Here is a 25,694-nt window from a genome sequence, read left to right as displayed (position 1 = left end):
TCTTTAGAAAAATCCACGTGATGCCACCAATTTCGATACAGAGTTCACGAAAGAGGAACCAGTACTCACACCTGTTCCCAACGATGTTATACGCTGCATTAATCAAGACGAATTTGCTGGATTCTCTTTTGTTAACCCGAAATTTGGACCTGAACGTAAAGTATTTTAAGTAGTTTTTTTTTTGTGTATGTAGTAGGTACGTGTGCGCAGGCGCCCGAAGGGTTAATAATCTTTGAACCAAAAACAAAAGCAAATTACAAAAAGAAACCAAAAAAAAACAACATTAACTAAACTAAACAAAACAAACAAAGCTAAGAAACGAATCAACACATTTGCGAAGCCAAAAAAGCAGCAAACAAAAAAATTTAAAACTGCTTAGGTTTGTACTTTTTTTGTTTTTTGTTATAAGTAGAATGTGCACCCACAAACGCACACACACACATGCGCATTGATATAATAGTCGAAAAACATTACCCTGCAAAAAATGAGATTAGTCTAGGATGAATCCGGGATGAGTCGCAAATTAGTATGCGACCAATGCCAGTTTCGATCTCTTTGTACGAGTTGAACTGTTCCCTTTTGTATGAGCATGTCCTATGAAGAGACTAATTGTACTCATTTATACCGGAAAGGGCTCGATAGCACCAATCCCCTTTTTCTTCCCATATGGGCGCATAAGAAGACTAGGCCCTTTACTGTTCTATAACAACTCAAATAGGGCCAGACGCATTTTTCATGACAGAAATACAATCGAAGGGTTTGCCAAGCCACAAAATCTATTTTAGCGGGCGAAACAGCTTTTCTAAATGGAATAAGAGCCAAGCCACAAAAATCTATTTTAGCGGGCGAAACAGCTTTTCTAAATGGAATAGAAATATTTTCCGAAAATTTAACCCTAACTCCGGCGTAGTCTTTAAGTCCTAGTAATTTAGGTTCGGTATAGGGCTCCGCATTTTTCTTAAATAATTCGATTCAATCACTTATAATCTTTTTTATTTTACTTCGTTGCTGTTTTTTTTAATATTTCTTAAAGTTGGGTACATAAATATCAAACTGACTAATCCCAACTGTACCCAAAAGGGACTATAGTGGATCAATTATGCCCAAATGTAGACAAAAGAGTTCAAACGGAGACCAATCTCTTTAGGAATTAATCGCACGATTTTTTGCAGGGTAACGTGTTATGCGTTGTCAAAATAACGTATGCGCTCACTACCGCAGAATGGAAGTGTAGCGTAGTTTGAACAATGAAATGTTTAAATATTTAAAAACTAATGAAATCATTTGAAAAATATGTACGTTCTACACAGCAAATGATCGGAGTAAAAAAAAAAAAATGCCATAAAAAACACCTTATTCCCGAAATGAGTGTATTTCCGTTATATCAATGGTCGTCTGATATGAGCTTTTTTCATACATTGTTGTTGGTGTTTAGGCCTGGCTCGTATCTGAATCCACGATATTACTTCCAAAAGACAGAACCTACACGTTTTACGCCTACTCCGAACGCCAACTGCAAGGCAGAAGAGTTTTTAATGAGAAGCTTTTCATGGCAGAAATACACTCTACGGTGTTTGCCAATCCCTGCTGAGGGGAGATCTCGCTTAGAAAAACATTTATTTTTCTAGTTGACAAAACTTGTTTCTAAACTTTTGATGTTGCTTAAGCCGGGGCTTTAATCCAGGATCTTCGGTGTGATAGGCGGGGCACGCAACCACGGCGGCCGCCGTTATATATTATGTGAGCCTAAATAGGAGTCCGATCAGAGCCCGTATTACGTGTTATGATCAATGTACGAAATGTCCTTTTGACCGTACCAATTAAGTGAATAAAAAAAATAAGTGCACAAAAGAAACACGTTTAATTAAGAAAATCATAAAAGAACCAAGCACATCGATGTCCAGTACCATTTTATCCGAGAAAAATTTCAAAATGGTCAGTTCAACTTAGAATATGTAAATACCGATGAGCAGATCGCTGATATATTTACGAAAGCATTGAATAAGAATCGTCATAAATACTTGCGCAGTTTGATTGAGATGACATCATAAAAGAACTTCGCCGATTTTGTTTACAACAATGAGTGGGAGTATTGGAATTACCGAACCCTTTCATTTCTGTATTCTATTTTACCTTCGTTTATAGAAGACGCACTTCAATAAAATTTCTTTCCATAAAAGCGAATTGTTCTACTGTAATTAAACGTGTTTCTTTTGTGCACTTATTTTTTTATTCACTTAATTAGTTCGGGCAGCAGGACGTTTAAAAAAAACTATTTTCAATCAAGCGATAACTATGCAACTGTCAAACTATTTCTAAAAATTATAATAAGTTATGGATCTAATGAGTACTATTTGTCGCATATGACATTAATCCGATCCACAATTTCAGAGCTATTGTGATTTAAAAAATGAGTTTCGATCACGGATCGTAACACGTAATACGGCCCAGACTCCCATTACGTGCATAAACAGCTCATAATTTTCTTCTTATATAACACTTTTCGGGAGTCATTTATGTGTGTTTATAGAAGGGATTAGGATTGGCCAGTTTTTCGGAGAATTTTGGAATCATGAAATTACGATTGAAAGGCATATCCTTAATGTATGTTGGGAATCAGGAATTTTGTTAGAAACCCATAAATATAGGACATACCGACGTCAGCCTTAACTAAAGACATAGGGGGTCGACACACCAACGCCGTACAACGGCGGCAGTTTTGTGGTTAGAATGAAAAACGTCCGAAATACTTACTTACTTACTTAATTGGCGCTTAACCGTCTAAACGGTTATGACCGTCCAACAAGGTGCGCCAGTCGCTCCTTCGCTCCGCCAACCGGCGCCAATTGGTCACACCAAGGGAGTTTAAATCGTTTTCCACCTGGTCCTTCCAACGGAGTGGGGGCCGCCCTCTACCTCTGCTTCCATAGGCGGGTTCCGATAGATACACTTTCTTGGCCGGAGCATCATCTTGCATTCGCATAACATGGCCTAGCCAGTGCAGCCGCTGCGTTTTAATTCGCTCATCATTAAATCTTCTTCGGTGCTCGCCATCGCCAAGGCGTAGAGGTCCATAAATCTTTCGAAGAACTTTTCTCTCGAACACTCCCAAAGCCGCTTCATCTGCTGTTGTCATGGTCCATGCCTCTGCCCCATATAGCAGGACGGGTACGATAAGTCACTTGTAGAGTATGATTTTCGTTCGCCGAGAGAGGACTTTACTTTTCAATTGCCTACCTAGTCCAAAGTAGCATTTATTGGCAAGATTGATTGTTCGCTGGATTTCAGTGCTGATGTGGTTGTTAGTGTGTGTGTGATGCTGGTTCCCATATAAACGAAGTCTTTTACTATTTCGAAATTATGGCTGCCAACAGTAGCGTGGTTGCCAAGGCGCGTATGCGCTGACTCTTTGCTCGATGACAGCAGGTACTTCGTTTTGTCCTCCTTCACCATCAAACCCATCTTTACCGCTTCTTTTTGCAGTTTGGAGTAAGCAGAACTAACAGCGCGGGTGTTAAGGCCGATGATATCAATATCATCAGCATATGCCAGTAATTGCACGCTTTTATAGAATATTGTTCCAGTGCGGTTAAGTTCTGCAGCTAGTATAATTTTCTCCAGCATCAAATTAAAGAAATCGCACGATAGGGGGTCACCCTGTCTGAAACCTCGTTTAGTTTCGAACGGCTCGGAGAGCTGATGGTGTTGCTCAACGTAATTTTGCACAGCCGTATAAGTTTTGCGGGGAAACCAAATTCAGACATAGCGGCATATAGGCAGCTCCTTTTCGTGCTGTCGAAGGCGGCTTTAAAATCGACGAAGAGGTGATGTGTGTCGATTCTATTTTCACGGGTTTTTTCCAAGATTTGGCGCATTGTGAAAATCTGGACGATGGTAGATTTACCAGGTCTGAAGCCGCACTGATAAGGTCCAATCAGCCGGTTCACGGTGGCCTTCTTGTGGACTGGGCAAAGATCACTTAGATTCCAATCGTCGGGCATGCACTCGTCCGCCCATATTTTGCTAGGAAGCTGCTACATGCGCCCTGCTAACTCCTCGCCGCCGTACTTGAATAGCTCCGCAGGCAATCCATCAAAGCCCACGGCCTTGTTGTTTTTAAATCTGGCTATTGCTATTCTAACTTCGTCATAATCGGGCGGGGGGACATATATTCTATCATCATCGATTGCGGGATCGGATTCGTCATCTCTGCGCGGTGAATCGCTGCCTCCATTTAGAAGAGCAGAGAAGTGTTCCCTCCATAATCTAAGCACTCTCTGGACATCAGTTACAAGGTCGCCGTTTTCGTTCCTACAGGAGTTTGCCCCGGTCTTAAAACCTTCCGTCTGTCGCCGTATTTTTTGGCAAAATTTTTGGGCGTTATTCCTGGTGGCTAGCATCTCAGCCCCTCGCACGCTTTTCTGCTTCTGCTTTTTCTGCCTGAAAAGGCGTCTCGCTTCCCTTTTCAACTCACGATAGCGTTCACACACTCCTCTTGTTGCGCTCGCTTTTAACGTAGCCCTGTAGGCAGCGTCTTTTCTTTCGATTGCAACGCTGCATTATTCATCGTACCAGTTGTTTTTTCGTGGCCGCTGGTAACCAATTTTTTCCTCGGCGGCAGTACGAAGTGCTTTGGAGATATGCTCCCACTGCTCCTGTATTCCTTCAGGCTGAGTTGTGCTCTCAGAGAGCAGGTGTGAGAGTCGAGTTGCGAAATCATAGGCAGTCTGTTGTGATTGAAGCTTTTCGACGTCTAGTTTTCCTTGTGTTTTTTGTTCCTTGGTTTTAGCCGCGCTGAGGCAGGTGCGTATTTTCGCTGCAACGAGGTAATGGTCCGAGTCGATGTTAGGTCCTCGGATCGAACGCACATCTAAAACACTGGAGGCATGCCGTCCGTCTATCACAACGTGATCGACCTGATTGCGAGTATTTCGATCAGGAGAGAGCCATGTAGCTTGATGTATCTTTTTATGCATGAACCTCGTGCTGGATATGACCATGTTTCGAGCACCGGCAATTTCAATCAGCCTCAGTCCGTTAGGAGAAGTTTCATTGTGTAGGCTGAACTTTCCGACTGTATTGCCAAAAACACCTTCTTTGCCCACCCTGGCGTTAAAGTCGCCAAGCACGACTTTTATATCATGACGGGGGTAGCGCTCGTATGTGCGTTCTAATTGTTCATAAAAAGTGTCTTTCACCTCATCGTCTTTCTCCTCTGTCGGCGCATGGGCGCAGATGAATGATAAATTAAAAAATTTTGCTTTTATTCGGATAGCGGCGAGACGCTCGTCCACAGGCGTGAACGCCAGAACTTGGCGACAAGGTTTCTCTCCCACCACCAATCCGGCGCCGAAACTGCGCTTATTCGCATGGCCACTCCAATAGATGTCACAATTTTTGATCTTCTCTCTTCCTTGCTTCGTCCAACGCTCCAACGCATTTCTTGGATGGCGGTGATGTCAGATTTTGCTTTGACGAGGACATCAACCAGCCGGGCATCTGCATCAATCCCATTCAGGGAGCGGACGTTCCCGATGCATGCCCTCAATTCATTGTCCTTCAAACGTTTGCCATGGTCGTCATCAATAGAGAGTGTATTTATCCGAGGCTTGTTGGTATATTTCATTGGAGTATGGTTTTACGTGGGGGGTCCCAAGCCCAGCGCACAACCCGCTCAGCGGGGGTGAAAATATTACTTGCACGTTTATATAGCAAGCCGCTTGCTCCAAGACAAACGCCCGCTTGCAGCCGCACCTAGAGGTGTACAGACGCTGCCAATGATATCTCCCCGGCTTGCCCTTAAACCGATTATGTCAGAGTGGCCTAGCCAGGTTGTCGCCTTCTCACATTAGCTCACCGCTAAACGGACGTTTAGCGGCTGCCAAGAGGATACTTGGCCGCAAGCGACCGGCAGTAGTGATCTGCTTGAACCGCATTCCCAGTGAATGGCGGTCAGAAGCTTTCCTCACTTTCGTGGACTTCTACACACGGCTCCACCCTCCGATGCCGATCATTACGCAAATGATTAGAGAGAAATGTCCAGGAGAGAAAGAGGCACCATTCTAATTTAAATAATTATAAAAGATATGAAAGAAAATTTGTTCAAAATGAGCAGTGGTCCAAATACTGAAAAGAATTTAAAATGTAAATGCAACAACAAATTGATCCACATGGACCACATATTAATATTTGTTGAATAGTTGCTTTGTTGGCTGAACACTCTTGGCATAATACTCTTTTAATTTTCCTCATATCGGAATCATAAAATACTCCTATATACCATATTTCTGACGCTTATATTTTTCACATATTTCGAACTCTTATAGCAGAGCCGGCCACACAAATACTAATACAGTTGCATAAGTGTGTGTAAAAATTGAGTGACAACTCCCCACAGTGTGCTAAAAGAAAATGTGGACTGTGAAGTTTGAAATTAAAAAGGACTTTGGTTATTTGATTTCAAGCTAATCCTGACTATATTTACTTATATTAGTATAACTAAGAACGCGGAGGTCGAGCTAGTCAGATAAAACTTTTGTGTTTATTCAATGCAAAATTTACTTAAAAAAATTCACTTTTTCATTAAGAAATAACTATAAAACAAAGTAAATGTAAAGATAGAAAAAATTTTCAAAACATAAAGTTATTCATTAAAAAAAAATTTATGAAAATTAATAAAACTAAGTAGAACGCATAAAAATATATTTATACTAAATTGTCAATATTTATTAATCATTAATTATTATTAATTATTAATATTTAAATTGTCAATATTAATGTATGTTCAAAGGAACTTAATAATACTAATTAAAACGTATTAAGTCACTTTAACATTGCAGCATATTGTTTTTATTATGTGCCCAAAAAGTAGCATGGACTCTTCCTTTTGCATTCACTGTTGATTTTAGTGACTGACAAGCGAAAGCAAACGATCGTGATCACACATCGTTAGTGTCGGTGTGAAAATACGAACTCAAATTGCACAATGTGCAACTTTTGGCCGGCTTTGTCATATAGAAATCCTAAATATAAGCGCTCAGAGAATGTTTGTGGGGTATGTAGTCTATTTTCGTATGTAGTTACATACATACATAAATATTGTAACGAATTTAGTGAAACTCCGCTTATTTTAAACCTTCTGCAAACGTTCGAAGCGCTAAATTGTCGAATAAATAACTCCAATATTCAGTAATGCAAAATGGTCTTTATTAGACTGCTTTAAGTGTACTTCACAATAACTCTTACCTCACAACTAATTGCGTGTTTAAATAAAACTGATTATTGACTACTCAGCTTGCTCTGCTTTTATATTCTCTGTTGCCTTGTCCGTATATTTCTAAAAATGTCTAGACGTTTCTCTCTCTAGAATCTTCTACTTGGTGTGTATTTGTAGTTTATAGTCTCTCTCATATGCATATGCGTGTGTATATGTGAGCACTACTTCGGCTGATGATTACATGTGTTTATGACTAGCTGCGTTCCTTGTATGTACGTGTGTCTTGTATGTACGTGTGTAGATGACGATTGATTTGTTTACGTACATACTGCTTAGTATCGGCTTAGTGATGGTAGTATCGCTTAGTGATACTAATATTCGTCACAATATGTACTACTTTTTTTGCTTAGTTAATAAATCGAAATCGCTCAGATGTGAAATTGTACGATGTTTTTGCGACCCAGTGGCCCGGTGTGCTTGTGTCCATAAATTTTCATTTCATTTCATTTTTTTTATTTTTGACAGCACAAGTACGTTTGCCGTCAACGCGCTTATGGCCGCGTCACAATAAACTTTTTCATATAGTAGGTGCGTTCATCGCAATCTTATAAAATAAAAAAATAAATGTAAGGCGCGATAACCTCCGAAGAGATCTAAGGCCGAGCTTCTCTTCCAAAACATCGTAATCTTATGCATGACAATAATATCGCCACAATCACACAAGATGTGGTATTTATAAATATAAACAGCACTTTAGACTTATCAGATGAAACTTATTTCGCCATGTCCATTCACATACAAAATATAGTGAAGCACTGTTATAAACATTTTCACTATATAAGCAAAAAATACTTCCTAACATATTTTGTCTCCTATACTTTTGTTAAAATGCAGTTTTGAATTGTGAAAAACGTTGGAAAAGTACTTGTTAAGTGTGAAATCACTCTTAGCCAAAGGATAGTCGAATTCTTCTTCTTATGCTTTACATGTAGCAAAAGTGGAAGATTGCCAACTTTTGTTTGTCAGATGGCGCTAGTGTCGTTCGATCCGCCGTCCTCGATAAAATACTCTACTCATCATGCATAAGATTGCGTTGAACGCATCTATCTATGTATATGGTAAAGTTCATTGTTCTTAATGATTTTAGGCAATAAAAGAAATCTGTGCAAAATCGCATTAATTTGAAATATTTTATTGTTCCTTGCTTTATGTTGAAACATTTCAAATGAGATAAATGCGACATAAAGATGAAGTACATATTGTAACGAATTTACTTGCAAATCCTCTTATTTGCAATCCTCTGCTAAGTTCGAATCACTAAACTGTTGAATAAATAACTCCAATATTGAATGATGGAAAAATGGCCTTTATTAAGTACTTCACAATAACACTTATACTTTGCTACTCGCTGGCTTAATAATCAAACTGATTGATAGCTCAACTCAAACTGAATTACTTCTTACTCGCCTGCCCCGCTTTTATAGTTTACGCTGCATACTTCTAGGCTCTTCCATTTCCAGAACTTACCAACTATATTCGTGTGTGTATAGTTCTCATATAGTTTCTACTTGTTTACAATTGTCTACTTTTTAGCGCTTCTCAGATGTAGATATGTGAGTTTGTAGTTTACAGTCTCCCGCACACATATAAGCGTATAAGTAAATTCATCTGTGTGTGACATCTCATCTCTCGCTGCCTTGTATGTAAATGTTGCTCGTCGGAATGTGTACATATGTGTAGACGCAATTATTGATTCGTTTATGTAGATACATAATGATTGAATTATTGATGTGAATTCACGTCACTGCTTAGCATCGGCCTGGAGATGGCAGCACTCCTCAGTTTTGCTAATATTCGTAACACTGCCCTCCACCTAAGTCTGATCGTCCCGATCAGACAAATCTCCCAATCTAAACGCCGCTAGCATCTCCAAATGTACCACCCTTCTAATCCGTGGTTTCCCAGTGGTTTGTATGCGGTAGATGGTATCACTGATCTTCTTCACAACTTTGTACGGGCCTTCCCAACTGCACCGAAATTGGACTGGAACACCTTTCCGCCGGTGAGGGTTGTTTAACAGTACCAAATCTCCATTCCGGAAACCTTCCGAATTATTTTCCCTGTCGTACCTGTGTTCCATCTTACTACTCATTATTCTGGATCGTTTCCTCGCAATCTGTTTCTTGGCCAATGAAGAATTACTTCGCAGAGCTTGCGCTGGACGGATTTCCTTTGCATAATCAGTATCGTTCCGACGCTTCACAACAGTAGTGTGCCTTGGCTTGAAACCACCATTGCATTCTTTCTTGGTTTTGGTACGTCCGTTAGGGCTTTTCAATGCCAGTGTTTCTCTCACAGGTACCTTCGGTTTTGATTTGTTTGGCCCATTTGTTCCATCAACCTTTACCTTTGAATTTCGTGGCCTTCGTCGAGTCTTCTCCACCAGTACCCGATTACTGCTGAACCCTTTTTCCAAACTAAAGTTAAGTGGCACATCTTGGTTCTCATAGCGCATCACCCTTCTCTGCATATCGATCTTGATGTCATGGTCAACCAAGAAATCCACTCCCAATATAACTTCATCAACAATCTCCGCCACAACAAATTTGTGTAGGACCATGACCTTCCCAATCAATACTTCACATATCACTTCTCCCTGAACTTGGTTATACTCGCCAGTGACCGTACGCAACTTTGCTCCAGGTAACGGTTTTACTCTCCTGTTGACCAAGTCAGATCGGATCAAGGAATGAGATGTGCCCGTATCTACAGTCAGTATTCGTTCGTTGCCATCCACATTCCCTCTGACGGTAAGACTGCTCGATTTTCTACCAATTTGCGACACAGATATCACAGGGCATTCAATAGCTGGCTCTAGCTCTCTACCTCTTACTCGCTCTTGCTCATCTCCTCCAGCTTTGCGTTTACGCCCACCCACATTGTTGGAACTATTAAGACCAAGATCGCAATGACGTGCAATGTGACCGGACTTCCCGCATTTGAAGCATTTGATAACTTTTTCCCTCCGCTTTTGCGATCCTTTCAGCGCCTCCAATATTGCGTCTACCCACTCTGGCCTTTCTACTTCCACACGGCGTGCTTTGAAAACTGGCTTACACAGAAGCGACGCTGTTTCCTGAATCAGGGCTTGTGACACCGTTTCTGCGAATGTTGGCTTTGGGTTTGCGTATGTAGCCCGCTTCGTTTCCACATCTCGTATGCCATTTATAAAGCTCTGAATCTTCACTCTTTCCGTGTATTCCACAGGTGCATCCGCATTTGCAAGATGAGCCAATCTTTCAATGTCCGAAGCAAACTCCTGCAAAGTCTCATTTGCTTTTTGGTAGCGGTTTTGCAACTCAATTTGGAATATCTGTTTTCTATGCTCGCTTCCATAACGTCTCTCGACAGCGGCCATCAATGCTTCATAGTTGTTCCGCTCTCTTTCGGGAATCGTCTGTAGGATTTCGGCTGCTGGCCCTTTCAATGCCACAAACAGAGCTGCAACTTTATCTTCAGCATTCCAGTTATTCGCTGCCGACGTCTTCTCAAATTGGAGCTTAAATACCTGGAATGGAACAGAACCATCAAACGTTGGGGATTTTACCTTCAGAGTAGACGTTGAAGTGATTGGACGGTTCAATTGTAACTCCTGAATCCGATCTTTCAAAGCATCCATCTCGGCCTCCACTTTATTTTGTCGTTCACTAACAGCCTCCAGCTGCGATGAGAATTTTGTTTCCTGTGCCTCCAGCTTTGTTGAGATACGCTCTTCTTGTGCTTCGAGCTGTAATGTTATGCGTGCCTCCTGTTCTTTTAATTGTTCTGCAATTTGTGGCGCCATGTGTGTTTTCTGTTCTTCCATCTTCGATGTTATTCGTGTCTCTTGGGATTCCATCTGTGATGACATATACGTTTTCTGTTCTTCTAGTTGAGATGACATTGTCGATGTTTGAGCAGATATTGCAGCCAAAATCATGTTCAAGTCTGTGCTCGTAACTGTCTGCGTAACTGTCTCTTTCATTTTTGTTGTTTCCTCGCCATCAAGATGAAAGTCATACTCTTCCACGTCAATTCCTTCTACTTCCATTGCCTCTCGTAGCCGTGCCTGAAGTTCAAGTTTAACGCCGCTTGTATTCAATCCACGGCTCTCCAACTCCCTCTTCAGTTGCTGGATCTTCAATTCACTGAACTTTGCCATGTCCTTGTTGTCCTGTGGAATTTATTCAACAATTCCTCTTCTGACACCAATTGTAACGAATTTACTTGCAAATCCTCTTATTTGCAATCCTCTGCTAAGTTCGAATCACTAAACTGTTGAATAAATAACTCCAATATTGAATGATGGAAAAATGGCCTTTATTAAGTACTTCACAATAACACTTATACTTTGCTACTCGCTGGCTTAATAATCAAACTGATTGATAGCTCAACTCAAACTGAATTACTTCTTACTCGCCTGCCCCGCTTTTATAGTTTACGCTGCATACTTCTAGGCTCTTCCATTTCCAGAACTTACCAACTATATTCGTGTGTGTATAGTTCTCATATAGTTTCTACTTGTTTACAATTGTCTACTTTTTAGCGCTTCTCAGATGTAGATATGTGAGTTTGTAGTTTACAGTCTCCCGCACACATATAAGCGTATAAGTAAATTCATCTGTGTGTGACATCTCATCTCTCGCTGCCTTGTATGTAAATGTTGCTCGTCGGAATGTGTACATATGTGTAGACGCAATTATAGATTCGTTTATGTAGATACATAATGATTGAATTATTGATGTGAATTCACGTCACTGCTTAGCATCGGCCTGGAGATGGGAGCACTCCTCAGTTTTGCTAATATTCGTAACAATATATTTGAATGTAAAGTTGTGTTGATGTGTGTGGTGCGCGCGCTGGAGTTAATAAAAGTTCACGAAATTGAAGTAGATACATGCATACAGTTGTGAGCACGAAAAAAGCAGCAGGCGTTGTTAAAACAATTCAGCTTTTTGTGCTTTCATTTATATGTATTTGTTAATTATATCGCTTTAGAAAACATTTTCAAACACTCGAAAAAATTGAAAAAATCTTCGTGCAAATTTTTAGATACTTCGAATTTCCCAAAAAAAATGTTAAGTATTTATGCAATTTTGTGGTCTAACCAATTTTAATCTAACAAATTGTAAGATTGGCAACTCTCAAATCATGTCATTGCATTGATTTTTGAAATTTTAATTTTAAAATTTAAAACACTTAACAAAAAAAAACCAAAAATCAGTGCAAGTTTTGAGAGATTTCAAATTCATTTTTTGTTATGCTAAAACTGTTTGAACTGTAAAATTGTTTACTCGAAAATTTCAAAATGTTTATAGAGATTTGTAAACATGTCTTGCATTTTTACAATTTCTTCGAAAATTTATTTTAAATTGGTTTGCAAAGTTTTCGAATATCAATAAAAAATAAGGAGGATAAGTGATCAAACTTTTTGAAAAATTTGTTGCTGCTATTTTTGTGCACATAACTGTACATATAAATACACATATATGTATGACATAAAAGTTTCTAATGTTATAGCGTGAAAAATATATTTGTAATATTCGTTAGCTACAGAGAAATAAATCTAAAAAAAAACAGAAAAACAAGAAAATTTAAACAATTTTAATAACAAAAAAGTAAAAACTAGTATATTATAACTATCTATAAAACGCAACAAAAGAAAAAAAACTTTAAGAAAACACGTAATAACCACCAACTACAACAATAATTACAAAAAAGTGAAAATTGTACCTACATATTTATTTGTTAACTTTATTATTCTTTAAATTATTGACCGCATTAGAATTGAACGCATAAATCAAGGCGACTTCAGTACCAAGTGTCGTTATCCCAACAGCTGATTACTCTTCTTGATTATTTTCCATCAAGGCGAATTCAGTACAGGGGGTGTTATCCCATCAGCTGATTGCTTCTTCTTGATAATTGTCCATACAAAGCCTTGTACAACAAAATGTCAGTTAATCGAAATCTATGAAAATTTTCTTTTGACTTGACATTCATCTGCACAGCGAATTGATTGAATTCGCTTTGCCACCACCTGGTATAGATTCGCCTTGATATTCCGTACAACGTCTTGGTACAGCAACATGTCAGTTAATCGAAATCAAAACAAATTTTGTTTTGACTTGACGCTTTGCCACCACCTGGTACTGAATTCGCCTTGAATCTATACATATGTACATATGTGAATCCACATGAGCACAAAAAATATTTTAAATTATGAATTTACTTGCATAAGTTCTTTAATCAAAATGTATAGCTGCTTGATGATTTCTGTTGGTGCAATCATGGCGGTTAAACTACACTTTCACGTGTATAATGTATTGGTTCCTGATTGTCGTCGGGACAAAGTTATTATGGTTGAGTTGCAATGAGCTATTCAGTTCTAGATCACGATCAAATATCACTGTAACGATCTATATAATAATAATATCATTATAGGGTGACTTTTATTTACATACTTTTTCTTCCTGAATCGTCCGCCAAAAAGTTTTCTTCAAAATTCAAAAAACAAAATATCAAATGAATACATCAAGGCGAATTCAGTACCAGGTGTTGTTATCCCAACAGCTGATTGCTTCTCCTTGATTATTTTCCATACAACGCCTTGTCAGTTAAGGGCCAATTTAGTGATGACTTATCCATAACCAGATAAAACAGCTGATCGAACCAACCTTATGGAAATCCATGGAATCGATTAATGGTGCCATACCATAACGCTAAAGCCATAAACATATCATAGCCAACCAATTGGTTTTTGGTTTTTCGCCATATCCATAACCTAAAAATATTTCAGTTGGTGAATTTATTAACTTTTTGTATATTCTATTTATTGTTTTGGATACGTTTTGCCTAAGAGACTTATTTTTTGTGGAATATGTTTGTAATTTTTTGCGTTTTCCTCATTTTAATGAAAATGTCATATGTTTAAGATTACGGCACCATTAATCGAAATGGTTATGAATATGGGTATGGTTACGACTATGGCATTAGTGTTAAGACAGTTTAATTGGCCCTTTAATCGGAATCAATGAAAATTTTCTTTTGACTTGACATTCTGCTGCACGGCGAATTGGGTTATTTCCCTTTGCCACTACCCAAGGCGAATCTATACTAGGTGGTGGCAAAGCGAATTCAACCAATTCGCCGTGCGGAAGAATGTCACGTCAAAAGAAAATTTTCATTGATTTCAATTAACTGACATGTTGTAGTACAAGGCGCTGTATGGAAAATTATCAAGAAGAAGCAATCAGCTGATGGGATAACACCACCTGTAATGAATTCGCCTTGGCCACTACCTGGTATGGATTCGCCTTGGAATACATCATACTATTAGTTCCTGAAACATTGCCACACATTCGATATATTTTCTTTATAAAATTAAATAGGAATTGCACTTAAGAAAAAACTAGAATGCTATTACTTAACAACCGGAGTCCAAAAAGGTCGCGAAAATACTTGATAACATATGATAATAATGAATAGAACAAATGAATTTGTCATTTGTTAAATTGCAGTTTTTAACTGTGACAAATTTTAGAAAAGTACCAAAGAGTGGGAAAAATAATTTTATTTGAAAAGTGTGAAAGCACCCTTAACCAAACCATGTGTCGAATTCTTCTTATGCTTTGCTTGCGACCATAGGTTGAAATTGGCTACTGTGATGCGTAAGCATCTATGTACATATACTTTTCTTATGCCGGGGCTTTTACGCAGAAAAGTGTTCGGGCGCCAATTTCGGATCTGCACGGAGTTATTTTCTAGTTTTTTCTGAATATATTTTGACAGAAGCAAAATTTTTCATTTTCGCTACGGATTGTTGTCATCAGTTTTAACTTCAAAAACATTTAACAGAGTGTGTTTATACAAATTTTATTAAATACCTTGTTTTGGTGTGTTAATTTCAGATAAAGGGCTAATTAATGGTGACTTATCCATAACCAGATAAAACAGCTGATCGAACCAACCTTATGGAAATCAATGTAATCGATTAATTGTGCCATACCATAACGCTAAAGCCATAACCATATCATAGCCAACCAATTGGTTTTTGGTTTTTCACCATATCCACAACCTAAAAATATTTGAGTTGGTGAATCTATTAACTTTTGTATATTTTATTTATTGTTTTGGATTCGTTTTGACTAAGAGACTTATTGTTTGTCGAATTTGTTTCAATTTTTTGCGTTTTCGCGAATTCATACAAGTGAACAATTTTTCTATACCAAATAATAACTGAAAGGGAGAACGGCTGTCGCGAATGGCCAGAGAATGGAAGAAAAGTTTGTTTTTTGCTCGCGGTTAATAAATTGAAGTGCCATGAATTGCCCATTTGTGTTTCAACCCAACTTTTCACTTAAATGTATGTATCTGCAGAAAATCTGATTACATATTAATATTCATTTATAAAATCGAGCTAATTTAGCAAATATGAGCAGTCAGTTAAGCAAACATTTTAAAATTTGTGAAAAATGCAATATAGCAGTCCCCTACAAAAATGTTTGATAAAAACTATTGAGCAAATGATATAAGTAATCGAACAGCGATTTAACGGGCTGTTTGCTATTGTGAAAGTTTTTTCAAACATTCGCCACTTGTATAAATTCACAATGATCAAGAAAGAACATTAATAAAAATATTTAGTTTATATATGGCCATCTGAAGAAACAAAAGGCTTAGAAAAAAACCTTTTTTTTATTTATTGAAAATATTTAGAATTTACTTTTATTTCGGTTAATTCCTACGGAATTTGAATTGTGCCATTTCGAAACTAGTTGACAAAAAGATGTATAAAAAGAAAACATATAAAAGTAATATTAAAAATTAAAACGATATTAAAAATGAAGGAGCGCTTAAAAAGTACAGAATTTATGAAAAATAATAATATGTCGCAAGCAATGCCTAGGTTGAGCAATATGTGAGTTAATCGATATAAATCCAAGTTTGCTTGACATTCTTCTGCACGACGAATTGGGTAGACTACGCTTTGCCATCACCTTGTATCAAGGCGAATTCAGTAGAGGTGGTGTTATCCCAACAGCTGATTGCTTCTTCTTGATAATTTTCCATACAAAGCCTTGTACTGCAACATGTCAGTTAATCGAAATCTATGAAAATTTTCTTTTGACTTGACATTCTTCTGCACGGCGAATTGGTTGAGTTCGCTTTTCCACCACTTGGTATGAATTCGCCTTGCCTTGTATAGATTCGCCCAAGGCGAATTCAGTACCAGGTGTTGTTATCCCAACAGCTGATTGCTTCTTCTTGACTATTTTCCATACAGCGTCTTGTACTTTAATATGTCAGTTAATCGAAATCAATTAGAATTTTCTTTTGACTTGACATTCTTCTGCACGACAAAATGGGTTGAATTCGCTTTGCCATCACCTTTTTAGAATCTCTCTGCGGGAATACATTATCAAATAAGGCTGACAGGGAGAATGGTGGCCACAAATGGCCAGAGAATGGAAGAAAGGTTTGTTTGCTCACGGTAAACAAATTGAATCGCCATGAATTGCCCATTTGTGTTTCAAACCTACTTTAAATGTATCAATAGGAATCAGACTAATAAAATTCGTTTATAAAATCTAGTGAATGAAGGAAATACGAGCAGCCAGTTAGCAAACATTTTAAAATATGTATGTAAATAATATATATAGCATAATAGTCGTATACAAAAATGTTAGAAAACACTATTGAGCAATTGATTTAAGTAATTTCCCAGCAATTTAACAGGAGACCCAGGCTGTTTGCTATTGTGAAGGTTTTTTCAAACATTCGCCATTTGTATGAAACTAAAGTATGTAAACCTGTACACAAAAATATGCCAGCAAAAACTATAAACGGATCAGTAATTTTCTTTTTTAATTAATTCACAATTCCAAATATTTATTTTCAATAATTTAGAAAAAGACTTGAATTAATTGCACATACATATTGTAATGAATTCTGGGGATAATCCGATCATTTTACACCTTCTGCAAACGTTCGAATCGCTAAATTGTCGAATAAATAACTCCAATATTCAGTAATTCAAAGTGGTCTTTATTCGACGATTTTGAGAGTACTTCACAATAACACTTATACTTCACAACTAATTGCGAGTTTAAATCAAACTGATTCCTCTGCATATTTCTCCAAAGGTCTAAACGTTTCACCTTCTAGAATCTCCTGCTTAGTTACCAACTATATACATGTATATTTGTATTTTATGCTGTTCTCATAATCATATGCGTGTGTATGTTTGAGCAACTACTTCGGCTGATGACCACATGTGTGTGCATGAGATATCTCTTCGTTGCCTTCTGTATATGTGTGTAAATGATGATTGATATGTTCATGTACACCAGTGTGACTCGCTTTAAGGTTTTTGTTGTTGCGTGATTATTTACTAACAGCCTAGTGATGCTAATATTCGTCACAATATGTACATGTTTAATTCAGGGTTCAGAAAAATTCTTTTACAAAGAATTAAAATTCATTCAATTAATTTTTTTATACCATCTTCGAATCAATTTTAAAACAAACATTTGTGTCCATTTGATACTGACGAATAATTAAATATTCTATAGATTCGGAAAAAAACTATTTTTTTACATTCATTTATGCCTTTACACAATTTTGACAAATATTTTGCTTCAATTTCATTTATACAACTGAATGATTTTTTTTTTTATACATTTTTAAGCAAACATTCCCCCCTATTTATCATAGGTATTTCAGCAGATATATGTGTTGCGAGGGCTATTGCGTTCTCGATCCAGAGCCCTGAGGAACATGAGTAACCTATTTTTGAGACACGATAACCTAAAGGTATGGAGATTCAGATTTTGGCTGAGCTTCAATGAGTCCACACTCGCCTACTGTTCACCACGATGGGCGCCTGTAAGGGCATAAGTGGTTTGATTTATAAAGTGACGGGTGTAGTACAGAGTTCTCCTTTAGATTTTGGACCTGCAATATTGAAAACGGTTGCAATGAATTGCGAAACGAAAAAACCTCGTATGAGCCGACCGCCCTTTCTTGACGACATTGATAAACGTATAAATGCTATGACAAGCATATAAAGCGACCGGGCCCTTAGTAGAAAAGGCCGCGATGGTGATGGCATGGCATCGTCGATTTCCTAATAGAAACAAAAGCTGATATCACTCTCTTATCACAGTGTCTATGTAAATGAGAGCATTTCTGGTGCTGGATTTGTATTGGGATAGAAGCTTTCCAACAAGTACTTCGGTTCGCGCCTTGTCATGATACCGCACAGCTGCACAAAACGATCATAAACTGTTCCTATATGCGATAAGATGACAAGTTCCATACCTGTGAGCTATGTAAGAAACACTTTTCTTCATTTTTAAGTAATAAAGGAGAAGATAATGTACACAATAACGTACGGTCGAATTTTGCTTTCGTCACCCAACTTTATTTATAATAATTTATTTAATATTTACTATAATATGCTCTTACCCATTCGGATTGCCACATCTATTTTAAGACTTATAGTTCTATCTTTTAAAATATGTCTTAATTGGATTTTTATTTTAGTACCACACAAGCTTAAATGCTCAGAAATGTTTTTATAGTTAAACAGTAGATATCGCTATATAGCTGAAGCAATCTCTTAAAATATTTTTCAGCGTCAAACGTTCGAAATGGCGTGTTTTTAGTTGTTACTAAGCCAAAGCAGCAGTTCCAAAACACCTCCCTGCTTAACTTTAATGGTGCCTTCGTTAATTGACGCATTCTTACCAGATCTGTTTCGATGAAATTCATACCAAAATATTGTTTATGAACTGCTTCATAATGGCGTTTTATGTTTCTCAAGAAATTTCCTTTTAATTCTTTTTCATAACGAAGACATTGTATTGCACTAATTTTGTTTTGTCAATATGTGAAATTCTCCCCATTCCAAACACTAGTTCACACAAAACACCGTGTAAACAATTTTTATGTATGAGCAATGAAGCAAACTCTTTGGAGAATGAAAACAAATGTTTGTTTTTCAATTAACTCGTATTACAAATGAAAAGATAAATAAAAAATGTCTAACATCTGGCACAAACTCCCATTCTTTCTCAACAAATTTTAAATTTTTTTTATTTGTGATAGTACTTGAACCTGTACTCCAGCTTTAAAAATATTTAAATACATTTTTGGTAATTTTTATAGCCTTATGCGTGTACGTTATGTTAATAATAATGAGCTTAAATGCCGTGGTTAAATAAAACACAATGTTTAAAATTTCATTGGTTTTTTAATTTGTCAATATTTCGGCTTCAGTCTGAAGCCATTTTCAGGACTGCAATAATTTATACATTTGTGTTTACTTACAGTCCTGAAGATGGCTTCAGACTGAAGCCGAAATATTGACAAATTAAAAAACCAATGAAATTTTAAACATTGTGTTTTATTTACCCACGGCCTTTAAGCTCATTATTATATTTCAATACATTTCAAATATTTGGGAATGATAAGAACAAAACAATTCGAAGCAAGTATTTGCAGTAAAGAATAATTTGTGAAAAATAATTGTATTTCAAATATTCTCTGAACCCTGGTTTAATTATAAGATTATTTGTCTTATTAAATACTTTTATTTCGAATAAAAAATAATTGAAGTCAGTACGCATGTGAAAGCATAAGCTTTATGCTGTAAGCATATGTACATTTATGTTGAAATATGTAAAGCTATTTCGTAATCACCTTTTTTTTCTGCTGTCAGTGACTTTGCTATTAATTTCAGTGCAATCAAAATTGGTTACTTTTTTTAAGGGAGTTCAGAGTTTTGTGCATTTTTATAGGAAATGTATCTCGTTGCTAATATGTATTAGCTACGGATCATGAACAACCTTTCAATCAATTTTTTTTTATTTTTGCATTTCATTTTGTGATGACAGTTACAGATTCAAATAAATCGCTGTGACATCTGCGCTTCGTTCGCAATTACGCTAAGCACGGTGTCCACATCATAAGAAAACGCTCAAGAAAAATTTCGTACATATTTCTTGTGTGAAAAAATAGTAGCGGCCAAGTAATTTTGACATTGCTTTTGTTCTCTATGAAGCGGCGTCACCTCCGTTCAAAACAATAAAGTCATATTCAGCAATGCTTTAGGCATGGTTCAACTATATATGGTTGGCTCATCTCTAGAGCAACAAAATATGTCTGTTCAAATTGTCAAAATCTGTGTATTGGTATTAGGCGAATGGAATGAAATGAAAACATAAAACATAGCAGTTTTTGTGTGTGGTAAGAAAATGTTGTCAATGTGTTGGTTTCTTTTTGAGTTTACCATCTCCTTTTGACAATCCCATCGACCATGCAATGACATAAATAAAATCAGCTGATGAGATGAGCCAACCATATAATTGAACCATGGCTTTAGGAGTAAATTTGTTAAAATTGACATATTCGAATTGAAAATGCACTTAAATTAAAGAGAATGAACTAAACAAACGAAAAGGAACACTTGCGCTCAAATAGGATTGCAAATTCCTTTCCAAAGACTTGTAAATATAGTCACTGTTATCTGTGATACTTTACCGACTGTGTTCTGCCAGGGTTTTTGCTCAAAAAATAATGAGACGCACATAAAATAAATAAAATGTAAGGCGCGATAACCTCCGGGGAGATCTAAGGCCGAGATTCTCTTCCAATTTGCGTCGTGCTCCTCTTGATTTTCCCTATAAATTGGTCGGACGGCACCTACATGTTTTATGCCGACTCCGAACGGCATCTGCAAGGCAGATGAGTTTTCACTGAGAGCTTTTCATGGTAGAAATACACCCCGAGCGCTTGCCAAACACTGCCGAGGGGCGACCCCGCTTAGAAAAATTTGTTTCTAATTTAAAAACCTTATTTCTAAAATTTTGATGTTGCTTTGCCTGGGTCGCGAACCCAGGGAATACGGTGTGGTAGGCGGACCACGCTACCATCACACCATGGTGGCCGCCAATAAGACGCACATATTTACATATATTTCTTGGCGAAACCAGGGCTCCCCTGTGCCCGCTTGGTAAAAAATTGACATTTATTTTTATTTTATTTATTAATTTTTACACTCATAAATTAATTGTAGTACTCAAAATTAACTTTGTTTAAAAACCACCACTTTTTGTAGCAAATATTTCACAATAAAATGACAGCTGATTATGATGACAGATTGTATGCACTAAGTGGAGTATAATCGGGGCTAAGTTGCCAAGTTTATGCCAAGTCAAGTCAAGTCTATTCTAAGTATTAGTAATGGGCCCTTAACACAAGCTTTAAAGTTGACATAGTCATAAAGGGCCGTTTAAACTTGATGTATCCATATCCATATAAAACAGCTGATCAAGGGTCAGGTAATGGTGACTTAACCATAACTAGATAAAAGAGCTGATCGAACCAACCTTATGGAAATCAATTTAATCGATTAATGGTGCCATACCATAACGCTAAAGCCATAACCATATTATAGCCAACCAATTGGTTTTTGGTTTTTCGACATATCCATAACCTGAAAACGTTTGAGTTGGAAAATTTGTTAACTTTTTGTAGATTTTATTTATTGCTTTGGATACATTTTGACTAAGAGACTTATTTTTTGTGGTATATGTTTGTAATTTATTGCGTTTTCTTCATTTTTATAAAATTTTCACGATTTTTAAGTTAAGGCACCAATAACTGATGCCAATTTGATATGGCTAAGTAAAAATATGATTATGACTATGGCGTTATGACTATGTCAACTTTAACTCGGGCCTATGTCCAGGGCGTTATGGTATGGCACCATTAACTGGTCAATGATTTCCATTGCCACTGGTTTTAAGTCCCTGGCAAAGTTGACATATCCACATAACAGCTGATCCAGCCAACCTTATGGAAATCAACGTAATTGGTTAATGGTGCCATACCATAATGCCCTAGCCGTAACCATACCATAGCTAATCGATTGATTTTTGGTTTCTAGCAATATCCATAACCTATAAATATTTGAGCTGGTGAGTTTATTAACTCTTTGTATATTTTATTTATTGTTTTGGATACGTTTTGACTAAGAGACTTTTTATTTGTAGAATATGTTTGTAACTTTTTACGTTTTTTTCATTTTAATGAAAATCTCACTATTTTTAAGTTAAGGCTCCAATAACTTATGCCAATAGATACGGTTAAGTAAAAATATGTTATGACTATGTTAATGCCAGGCCTTTCAACAAGCGAAATTTTTTCTTAACATCCTTGAGCGGCTTTCGGTATGGAATTTTTCATTTCTGGCGCTGTGGATATCGCGCTTTAACCAATGATGGCAAATCACAGCTCACAGCAAAAAAATTAGCTGCGACAATATGATCCAATGAATCTGTGATTTATGATACTATCTATTGTTCGATATTGCACCCTATGCTACTACATAAAGGGCCTTCCAGTGAGCTGCCCAGCTCTGGATCACGTACAAATATCGCTAGAACGATCCGGGCCAGTTCTATGAGAGTGGGCAGCACCACTCATCTCATGTGTTCGCATGCCTATTATTCTGGTGCCTATTATGTACAAACCTTTTCACTGAATTATTATGAATTGCTTTAAAACGATTGCTGATTCTAATTTTTATAATAAAGAAAATGCCTACATAGGTTTGAGAACCGAAGCCATTATATTTATATATTTAATTTATTTTCGTCGATTTATTTTACTTATTCATTTTTGTTGCTGGAATTGAATAGTTTCAATAGGTAAATAAGCAGTATAAAATTCCACTATTCAAATAACTATACTGCCGTCTTAAAATAGAATGTATCTACATTTTTTACTGAAACTGCCATATTGAAATTAACTTGTTTATAAATTTCCAATATACATATGCTCTTTTTTTATTGTAAATTAGTTTTTTGGACTAATCTGGATGTGACCTTTCTATTTATGCAAAAAAAAGTTCAATTTTGAATTCCTTATAGGCGAATTTAACGTTTTTGTAAATTACTAATATTCGAAAAAAAAATGCATTACCCCACATTCTTGATTAGGACGGCAGTAAAGAGGTTTTGAATGAACTATAAGTATTTTTTTTGCATAGCTACTTTATTATTAAAAAAATTTATTTTTCAAAAAGAAATATAATAAATTATTTTATAGGAAATACCAAAGTTCACATAAAAAATTTGTAGAAACATTGTACGAAATTATCTGACGCTTATAGCATTGTTTGTGCACCTAAAAGTATATTATAGTTTGATTAAACTGTTGTATCATGAAAGTAAAAAATTATATGTTAAAAGATTTAAAAAATCAACGAAACTATGTACTATCTAATTTCATTTTTTAGTACTGAATTACATGTTATTATTACATATATACATATATATATTTTGTCTGGGGGCCTAGAGTCTGATTATTTGTTCAGCATTACCATTGAAGGCCGATAAACAAACATTAATAATTATAATTTTTTTAATGATGTGCTAATTATTGTTATTGTGTTTAATTTTTCACATCTTTAACGCATCGAATGTGAAGCATCATTCGCCAATCTAGTCAAAATGAGTTTCAATGTATGAAAAACTAAAACAAACAAAAAAAAATAAATATTATATAAATAAAAACAAAAACAAAAACAAAAACGAACGCACAATACCTATACATACGTATTACTGATTTGTTAGTGTAGTTAAATGCATTTGAAATATTTGTGCAAACATTTTATGTCCTTTTTCTTATTTTATGTAGAATGCATATATGTATACATAGTTTAGTTTTTAGTTATTCTGATTTGTATTTATGCATCTTGATTTTCCTTTTTTCGAATGACTACAAGCAAAGCGAACAAGTTTTATTGCATTATTTTACTTTTTTTCTATTAGCAAATTTTATCTAATTTTATTGTGCAACACATAATGCAACGGTTAGGTATAAATTTTCTTTTGAATATACATAATTAAGTTGCGAACTCATTAGAATTGTATTAAACAAAAAGAAATCAGATTGAGATGTAACTAATTAAAAAAATAAAATAAAGTGAAAAAAATTAAATTGCAAACACACAATGGTACTATTTTTTTTTCTCATACTGAGCGAAATATTCACCCTGTTTTTGTTAATGGCTTCGGTGGCCGAGTAATTTTTTTTAGAAAATTTGGCATAATATAAATATTCATAAATATTCTAGGAAGTTTAAATTTTAAGCTGATAGAATTGCAGAAATTTGAGGAATCGCTTGTTTGGGATATAGATTATAACCATGACCGATCTTCAATTTTCAAGCGAAGAAATTACGAAAATCCTTCAGTATACGAAAACAGCACAACAACAAACTATATTTAAAAAAAAAAAAAAAAGAATTCATGTTAATTTTATTGACCTTTTTGCAAAATTTGTTAAAATTGAGTAACCGTTTTCTTCGATTTAAATAGTCTTCTGCATATACTCTCTATACAAAATACTATTCAATAAAACCGTAGTACAAAATAAAAAACTTATGGCGGTGTCTTGTAAGATTTATCTAAACGTTTTTAGCAATTATTGCAGATTTTGAGGGTATATTCGATATACTCGACTAGTCATAATATGATATGTACAGCTTGATATACATATGTCTCACAAAAAGCATTTCTTGCCACACACCCTCGAGACTTAAACTAACGGGTTTTCGGTTACGGTAACGATTGTCACTAACTCCGTTTAAACATAGCTAACGAGGTGAACATTATTATTAGGTGAAAAGGAAGAATAATGGAATTCCAGATAATGCAGTTGATTATCTCAAAACTATCTTATAAAGCTTAACGACATTGGCCTATCAAAGTTTGACCTATATTGATAAAAAGTGGTTTCTGAATATCAAAATCCTTATAGCTATCGATTCGCCTTTTTTAAACGAAAATCGTGAACCAAGTTAGTTCACTTCACTAACTTATAACGATGCGATTTGTCGAGATTTTAATTAACGATTTTGTCGCTTGTCTTATCGATTGTACTATTCACTAACTTAGTTTTAACCATGGCACATTGGTTCAAAATTGAATTTTTGAGGAATAAAATAGTTGGGGTTAAGCTATCGCTATAAAATTTTGCATGGGGTATTTATAGATGAAAATAACGTCTTGTGGCAAAAATAGGCGGGCCACGCCCATTTTTCAGTACTGCTGCCATACAAAGTGTAAACTATAAATTTAAATTTAATTTCAAACAGGATAGTTTTTTATATATTTCGATATAAACAGTATTTATTGAACTCGAAAAAACACAATCAAAACCTAAAAGAAAAGCGACTCTGCATCAGGAACATCTCCATCTGAAATTATGTTACTTTAAAGTTTGTTTATTTGAAATTTCACATTCATTAGAGATGTCAGGCATTTTTAAAAGGAAGACTACTGCAGGTAGCCGAGACAATTTTTGTTTGGCTTTATTGTTTTTCCGTAATGAAGATAATAGTGGATCAGAAGAGTCCATAGTTCTG

The 25,694-nt window shown here is 36.1% G+C and overlaps 1 protein-coding gene across 2 annotated transcripts in view; it reads left to right on the top strand.

Moving 5' to 3' along the window:
• Positions 1 to 24,279, top strand: part of Pkc98E (Protein kinase C) — a 152,882-nt gene extending 128,603 nt beyond the window's left edge. Inside the window, exons 14-15 of one of the 2 annotated variants that reach the window (XM_067790653.1) lie at positions 8 to 155; positions 15,166 to 24,279. In XM_067790653.1, coding sequence (XP_067646754.1) covers positions 8 to 155; positions 15,166 to 15,206 — 189 coding nt within the window. In that variant the 3' untranslated portion in view covers positions 15,207 to 24,279. Of the gene's footprint in view, positions 1 to 7 lie in introns of both variants that reach the window. The other variant, XM_067790663.1, reaches the window with a different exon arrangement.
• The last annotated feature ends 1,415 nt before the right edge of the window (positions 24,280 to 25,694 follow it).

This window comes from Eurosta solidaginis, chromosome 1, assembly GCF_040869045.1.
Source record: "Eurosta solidaginis isolate ZX-2024a chromosome 1, ASM4086904v1, whole genome shotgun sequence".
NCBI classification, from domain to species: Eukaryota; Metazoa; Arthropoda; class Insecta; order Diptera; family Tephritidae; genus Eurosta; species Eurosta solidaginis.
The sequence above is the reverse complement of the archived record's forward strand: the minus strand, read 5'-3'. Positions and strand labels throughout refer to the sequence as shown.